The sequence below is a fragment of the Rhagoletis zephyria genome, unplaced genomic scaffold, assembly GCF_001687245.7.
Source record: "Rhagoletis zephyria isolate East Lansing unplaced genomic scaffold, Rhagoletis_zephyria_1.1 Rzeph_scaffold_01651, whole genome shotgun sequence".
Lineage (NCBI taxonomy): Eukaryota > Metazoa > Arthropoda > Insecta > Diptera > Tephritidae > Rhagoletis > Rhagoletis zephyria.
This window is the reverse complement of record NW_016158735.1, coordinates 41,162-49,850: the sequence shown is the minus strand read 5'-3', so window position 1 is coordinate 49,850 and position 8,689 is coordinate 41,162. Positions and strand designations below refer to the sequence as shown.

General features: G+C 34.0%; 1 protein-coding gene across 1 annotated transcript; it reads left to right on the top strand.

Moving 5' to 3' along the window:
* The first annotated feature begins 6,908 nt into the window (after positions 1-6,908).
* LOC108364731 (uncharacterized) lies at positions 6,909-7,755 on the top strand. The gene is made up of 2 exons (XM_017618536.1): positions 6,909-7,122; positions 7,193-7,755. Exons 1-2 carry the CDS (start codon positions 7,095-7,097, stop codon positions 7,612-7,614), a joined length of 450 nt encoding a protein of 149 aa, XP_017474025.1. The 5' UTR covers positions 6,909-7,094; the 3' UTR covers positions 7,615-7,755.
* Positions 7,756-8,689: the final 934 nt, after the last annotated feature.

Genomic DNA, 8,689 nt, shown 5'->3' with positions numbered 1-8,689 from the left:
ATACATACCTATACTATATATAGATTACAGTTACAATAGTTTAGTGTCAAAACAATAATTATTTACTTAAATAAAATAGTTGTTTAATTGTGTAATCCAAACGAAACAATATTAAAATGTGTACAATATATTTGCAGTAAATACTACTTATACAAATAGCCATAAGATTACATATGCAAGAATACGCCAATACACAAGCAACTAACACTAATAAAAAATGCCAACACATAATTTTAATTCTGTATTTAAATGTGTTTTTGAAGCAACTTTTGTTATGACTAAAAAATTTTAAAACTCTGTTTCAGTACTTTTTATTTATAAAATGGCAACACTAATTGCGCGTAAAAACAGAGAACTCATTTTATAGCATAGTGATACGGTAAAGTAAATATTTCAATAAAGGTTAAAGGCCTCCTACAGGTGAAAATATTCTTGGTTAAGGTTGCCAACTGTTTGAAAATTAAAAATATATCCGAGTTCTAATTATCTCATTTCAACGTATTTTTTTTTACAGATTTTACAGGGTGAATTTATTTGATTTCAACATGATTTGCTTATAAATTACGAATGAGCCATAAATTACGATAGTGTGAACGTGCCTTTAGGTATACACGCCCTCTACTTTGCCTGAAACAGGTTTCCGGGCAAAGTTTAAAATGCAAGTGTTTACTTTAAAAAACGCTAATTTAAAAAACGCCAAGTCAAAAGCATTTTTCAAAAGGGGTTTTCGCAGTTCATTAACAACTTAAGTGGCTTTCGTGGTTAGCTGCAGTGTTGCCGTTGAGAATTTTCTGTAAGTCGCAAAAAAGGGGTCACTTTGGCTCAGTGGGGAAAATGCAGATTAGATGCGCATTTGAACGAAAAAGCCGCCAAACACATATCTAGTTCGTTCTGAATACCTTTTTCTCTGGTTCCGAACCAGTTCTAAATTCGTCACCTTAGATATAGATTTCTAATGAAAAAAGTGGACTGGTTCGTTTTTGGCGATAAAAAACTAATACGGAACTATACATTTTATTCACTACATAGTTCACGGTTTCCCTGCAGGGTATTTTTAGATTCCATACCTAACTAGTATACTCGTATATATTTACTCTTATACATACACATGTTATTGTGTAATCGCCTGTTGTAAATTAACAACTTAAGTAAAAAAAAATATTAGAATGCGAATAAAGAATTGCACCGTGAACTTGGAGCGGTAGTTTAAAAGTATGTTTGTTGAATATATAGCAAATTAAATAGTATGTAGTATCAACATCTAAGTTCAGTCGAAAGCACCACTTTACGCACAAAATAAAAACATCCACAAAACTTTAAAATGTTTCATATAATTTTTAGTGGTTCACAAATATTGAAAAAAAAAAATAAAAATTAAATTTGTTCAAACTTTTGGAGCGGCCGTTAAACATCCAAGAAACTTTAAAATGTTTTAAATTAATTTTCTGTCGCTACCAGGGTTCAAAAATATTGAAATTAACAAAAAATTGCCAGAATTAAATTTGTTCAAATTCTTGGTAAAAACTATTCATATAAATTCAAAAGCCACGCCGATTGGGTTGCAATACCAAGCTCCAAAGATTGCCATTTTTTTTTAGATTTTTCGGAATAAGTGCAGCATTTTTAAAATTTTTCCTAAATTCTAAGTACATAATACTGGTTTACAAATAATCTTATTTAAAAATACCAAGAAATTCATGTGTAAGGGGTAATTAGTATGGACTTCCTAAGCTCAAAACGCATATTTTTTTCATTTTTCCTATGGAGGTTATGGTATTTTTTTGTGTAAAGGTTTTTGTTTGCTTAACTGACAAATGCGATTAATGAGTGTAGCCGCTACAACAACAACAACATTAATGAGTATTTCGTTAGAAAGCCAATTCTAGTACGCGTCAAATGACATACCACTAATTGTGCTTGATCGGACTCTCCTCGCAGGAATATAGCTGTAAAAGTAAAGATTTTGTAGAAAATTTTAATTCTTTTTGAAGTAAAATTTTTTCAATCCCTTACAACGGCCCCTAAAAATTATTACAAAATTTTGAAATTTTGGTTGATGTTTTTATTTAGTACGTAAAACGAAATAAAGTCCCCCATACAAAATTTTGATGCTGATATTTTAAGGACCACCCTGATATTAATGCGAAAACACAAAATGTGTTAGATAAGTAGCTACTGAAATGATTTAAGATATGTACATATTTATGTAGGTGTATTGAGCCCTAGTTGTTCACAGCGACAAATAAAATAAAATAGATAAAACAGTTTAGTATTTTTTGTTTAAATAGAAAAAAATAATTGAAATCTAATAAATTACTTATTAAAAGTTTTTCATATAAATTCATAAACCAGCTGAGTTATAAATTCAAAGGCAATACTTTGTGGAACTTTTACAAATTAAACAAATTTTTATTTTTCAAACCCTTGTAGGAATTAATTTTTTACATTTTGAAATTTTCGTGGATGTCTTTGTTTAGTACGTAGAACAAAAAAAGGTGTGCCTCCTGATGTTGATATTTTCAGCACCACCCTAATACATATAAAACAAATGTCTATCTCTTCACAACTACCTGGTTTCGTTTTGTTGTGTCAACAGCTGTTCGTTCAAATTACGAATACGCGATTGTTGTTGGATCGTCTTCATGTCCTTCCGGGTTTTGGGTTATCCGGTTATATAATCCGGCAATAAAATATACAGAGGCATCGTAATCGTTTAACCAGGTACTTTAGTAACAAGAAAGGTGTGTGAGGACGCGTATTTTATGTTTTTTGTTTTAATAAATTTTTTTTTAATAAATTAACAAAAAAATGTAATTTCCAAAAAAAATATATCTATATATTTTGAGTTGAAAAATTATTAATAACTCTTTTATTATTAAAATTGGCTCCCTAAAGAGTTAAATTTATATTTAAATAAAACAATAAAGTTTTAAGTAGTTGTTAGTAGAAATGCATGCAATTGTTTTCGTGACACCGTTAAATTAGTGAATAACTATAAAGTGAAAGTTGTTAGTATCTAAGTTTTAATAAAGTATTTATTAGAATAATAAAAATATGATACATAAAAATGTATGTATATATGACCATTAGGGTGGTTCTTAAAAATATCCGCATCATGGAGAGAAAACTCCTTTATTTTGTTTTACGTACAAAATAAAGGCATCCACGAAAGTTTAAACAAAATTTAGGGGTAGCAAAATTCTGAAATCGTCGAGGATGTCTTAATTATGTAAAATTTTTAATGTTGATATTTTAAGGACCACCCCAACAAACATATTTATTTGTATGTATGGTAGATATTAAATAAAATTAAGAAAAAATATATGTGTGCAGAAATATGACGTCTTCATAAACAAATAACTGAAAAAAGTTGTGAGGAACAAAATGAAAAAATTTGCGTTGCTTAAGAACGGACAATCGCGCCTAAGTTATATACATATGTGTGTGTGTAAATGTAATAGAGCGTCAGTTTATTTAAAATCAAAAACGCATTTAACAATATAATTAAATTTATGAGAATTTACCACTGAAAAACAAAAACACATAAAATAAAACTGTTAATAACATAAATGGCACATATGTATTTACACTTTTCAGCTGACTGAATTGCATAGATTTTGACTAGAAACGTTAAAATAGTTGACCTAAATTCTGTGAAAGCAAAAGTATTTACAAATGTATGTTTAAAACATTTATGAGCAGAGAGAGCTTTTACACTACATGCGTCAATGTAAAATGAAAGACAGCTTAAGCGGTCAAGGGGCTGCCCACCACTGGTTTACAAAAATTGTGGGCAGAGAGAGCTTCATCCCTAATACGAATCATCAGCTAATACGAATTGTAAAGGAAAAGTTAAAAAAGGCGCTTCGCTATAGCAATGCACTATTCATTAGCTCTGGAAAATGGTTTTCTTAGTTAATAACAAATTGGGTAAAAAATTCAATTCCAATTAAAAAAAAAGCATTGTAAAAAGAAGTACAAAATTATAATTTCAGGCAAACGAAAATATTTTATAAAATAGCGAACACCTAGCAAACATCCAAAATGGCAAATACATATACATACATAGGATATTGTAGAATTTGTTTAGAAAATTCTTAAAATTGTAAAATAAAACTGTGAAAAGTAACTAAGTAACATGAAACCCAACTACTTATTATTAATTAACTAACAAAAAAGTAAGAATTTAAGAAAAATATGTAAAAAGTAGCTTTAACATTTTTTAAACAAAAAAAGTAAATAAAAATACGAATACATAATAAACAAAAATAAGTAGAAGTTTTATTTCCCGCATACTGAAAACAGTATACAAGTTTAGGTTTAGGTGATTTTTATTGAAAATTTAGTCTGGTAAATTTGTATCCCAGAACACAAACTATGTAAGAATTATCTATATTCACTTGCTGTATAAGTTAAAAAAAACCCCTACGTTTGGCTGCTCTTAAAGGTTGAAATCGATTCGCTTGTAACGATAGATGTTCTTATCTTTCAGTAGTCTGAATAGACTGCAAGTCATGTTAAGGTTAGGTTGGTCAACGCATGGCTCGGCAGAAACCATTAAAATCCATAGGCAATCGGGAATTAGAGTCCGTTGGCTGTATGAGCTTTACAACGACATGGACATATTGCAGCGAATTAAAATATGCCAGCTCCACTGGCTTGGCCATGTCGTTCGAAAGGGCATAGACGCTTCAGCCCTAAAGGTATTTAACTTGGAACCCTCTAATGATAGCACAGGAAGAGGGAGGCTTCTTCTGCGATGGGAATACCAAGTGGAGAAGGACTTGGCTTCACTTCACTTGCATTTCCAACTGGCGGCGGTTGGTACAGAAGAGAGACGACTGGCGTGCTTTATTGAACTGCACCAAACAAGATGGAGAAGAGTCTTTGGGTCCAGGAGCAGTGTTGAAAAAAATAGTTTTCCTGGAAAATTGGCACCACATTTTCTGCCCTCCTTTAAGTGGTGGCCTCCAGAGTCGGAAGAAACCAAGAGACATAACCGTCGCTTACCAAGAGCTGGATACTGATAGAGGATGTGCTCTTACATTCTCCTATTTCGTTCTGCGTCTTCTGCACATCTGATTATGAGTTGACACTTTTTTAAAGGCATATAAATCCAAACAAACGGTGTCGTGTTAGTACACAAACTAGAAGACTAGGGTCTTTTCTCTTAAGATACAGTAGACAGTTTCTTTCAAATTCACAGTATGCCGCAGCTCACTTGCACCTTTCGGAACAATATGCATACACGTGCGCCGATTCAGTCTTTCTCATTCCCGCCATCAGCTTTCGGCCTCAGTAGTCGCTCTGGTTTTCGTTTCCGTGTACAGACCTGATCAGGTTATACTATTTATTATCATCGCAAGGCAAGGCAAGAGAGAAAAAATTGCGACAAATGGTTATTGTGCTCAATAAGAAGGAGAGGAAGTGGGTATTATGTTCCGAAGTCTGAACGGAGACGATTATCGCTCACTAAATTGTGTTAACCCATAACGTATATTAAGGGAACAATCGCATAATAACTATATGTATGCTCAGAAACCGATCAGAGTTTCATCTAGAGGGAGTTATTAATCTCTCAAATTGCCATTTACTGCTTGGTTGTATATACTTTTGATGAACCACAGAAATACTCTGCAGCTTATCGTTTCACCAGAATGTCAGCTCATCGTTGCCATTTAACCACTTTTCATCCAGTATCCAACTCAGCCTAATCTTGTTATGCCTTCCTTACTGGTTAAAAATTTGCTATTGTCTACAAGCTTTCAAGCGTAATCTCATTCATTCCGGACCACAGCGCGATTTATATGCGGACTTTGTCGGGGTTTTCTATCGAGATTTCCTAGTTCAACAAGAGCAGAGGAACCCTTTGAAAGTTGTGCCACATCGCCACATATTGTCGGTCTTGATCGTGCTATCAGCCTCTTAGTCAAGGCACTATATCATGTATGATGGAAGTATCAAGAATTTCGGCCCCAAAAGGAATCAATAACGAGTGGCTCAAATTGTTTTGAATAATCTTGAAAATCCGAACCAGTATGTAGAACAACAGCAAACGGTTGGTGAAACTTTTTCAGGAAACTTCCAAAAAGTCACTACCTTTCGAGGAGAAGCTCGGCCAAACACTAACATATGTGTAAGCGCCAATCTATTATTATTATTATTATAAGGCCGAAGAAGAGACGTAATCTATACAAGTCTTCCTATTTGAATGACATACACTTCAAAAATGCTACCGGTATTTTGTGGTTAAGCAGCTCAAAAGTCAGACAAACAGCTTGGAGATTTGATTCAAAAACCATTGAAATAACCTCTCCTTGGCGGCACGAATGAATCTTGCCTAAATTAGAGATTTGATATGCCGAACAGTTCCTACTTTTATATTCCACTAAAATAGTAGTCATAAATACCAGATTGGGTACGAATTTGATCGAGTGCGATGAACCTTTTTTATTTATTTTCAAACATTGTGTTCCCAAGTAAGAGAGAAACCAGCACAATCGTAAAACTTACCTCCATATTTATCAAATATTTTTAGTTTTCCACCGGCCGTTCGACAATTTGGATAATTTTCGGATACAAACTGGGTGTGTGCCGACAAAATCGTTCCATATTTATCAGTGTATTACTGGCAAAAAACATGTTTCGTTTTACATCCCAAAGGAGGGGCAGAAAAAAAAACACTGGAAATAAAGTCAAACAAACGGAAGCTATGATGCGATTGCGACATGATGATACTGATAAGGCACTTTAAATAAACAAATTAATTAACGATGCGATTCTCAGTAAGGTGTAAAGGAATGAGTAAATATGTATGTGTGCATACAGGTACACTGAGATATAAGGGTATGGCCGGCGAAAGGTTAAAAACCGAAGGGAATTGTCTTCTTAACTGTCATTGAGTAATGTGCTGCCAAACAGGGAGCACAACTGGACTGTGGCTGTGGTAGTTTCAGACAAACGCGATAAGTACTACAGATATCAGCGGCAAAATTAGTATTATTTTTGTACCATAGCTCCGACCAAATTTCGGTGAAAATAGGTTAACTTTAAGCAATAACAGACATAAGCAAGCCACCCATACACCAAGAAACATGAATACCTTTATGATTTTCGCCACAGGTGAGTGGACAATGCTACAGTTTACTTAACTTCAAGGAAAAATATAATCACTTTTTAAATTATCTTACAGCATTCATCTGTGTCCAGATACAATATTTAGTAGCCGCATCGTCTGAATCTAGTGAAGAGGAATATCGCGTCATTTTACCTGGTGAAATACGTCTATTAGGACTAGCTGGTGTAGGAGTAGTTAGTCAGCCTGCTTTACAAGCGGTTAAAGTAAAAGTGCCACGCTATGCAAAGCCTTTAACCAAACAATTGCTGATCTCCCAAGCATTGTCAGCGCGTGGAATAGGCAGTGAAACGCAAAAGAAAGTCTTGTTGGTACGCGATAGACGTCAAGTTTCAAGTGCAGTCAATGAGGTAATTTCTGGGCCTACGACTACAGCGAGCGATCGTTTATCCAGCACAGTCACCCAAGTGCCAGCAGTTGGAGGTGCCACAAAAGCACCCGTTGCAGCTGGTGTTCCTGTTGTCAGCAAGCCAAATTAGTGCTTGATATATTAGAGTAAATACTTTTGGTTTGGAAATTGGTTTTATAAACCTCTAAAAAATAAGTTTGTGACTTTTTAGAAGACTAATCTCTTTTGATTTTGCAATTTCATAAATTTTTGTTTTAATCTTAGAAACCAAAATGACGCATGTATGTATGTTTTAAATTTTTTTTAATAAATATGTATTTTTATTACAATTTGGAATTTTACCTAGACTTAAGCAGAGGAAAACTTTGCTATTATCAAAGTCCTGAATTTAAAATAATTTCAGTTTTCACCTCAATGCTACTGTGGAGTTCCACGTCAGACCGATGACGGGGTTCTGGAGCTGTGAATCAAGTGCCGCCCCTTTCCTGGTGAAAATATCTGTCACTTCTTTGTCCATTATTCGGCCATGTCTTGGTGCCAAATTGAGGAGAGTCCGATTCCTGGAGTATTAAGACAAAACGACACCAGACTTAAGGTGACATCTTGTGCTTACAAGGCGAGGAGTGCCGCCCTTGGGGCGGAATGTAATTTGATGTGTGCCTCAGCATGAAAGACAGAGTTAGCGAGCTCCGTGGCAGTTTATGCCTGATGTCAAAAAAAAAAAATGGAAAATCTGATGACATAGAAGCCAGAGTAGTTCGTTCTAAGAAAAATGTCTCTTCTACTGCCTTTCGATAACCATTTCCATAGCCTTTACTAGAAAGGTTATCCTTATGATTTTCCCCGATGAACGTGACCTTCTCTTCCTGTTATTACAGGGGTAAGAATCGGTACGCATGGTGTGCCCTGAAAAGCTGTATCAGAGTGTGCAGTAGATGGGAATACCGGTGTGAAGATGAGCTGCAAATGTCTTTCAACTGACCACAGTCCTTCGAAAGACAACAGTCCTTCGTAAGAAAATTGTCAATTCTGGCAACAACCTTGAAAGCTCTTTTCTTTTGTATTTTGGCAATAAGTTTCCAAAAAAAATGAAATGAAATTACAATAAAAACTAAAAATTAAAAGCAAATTAAAAAAAAAATAAATAAGTTTCTAAAATAAAATTAAAATATGTTTCCTTTTAAAGCAATACAATTTAAAATTTG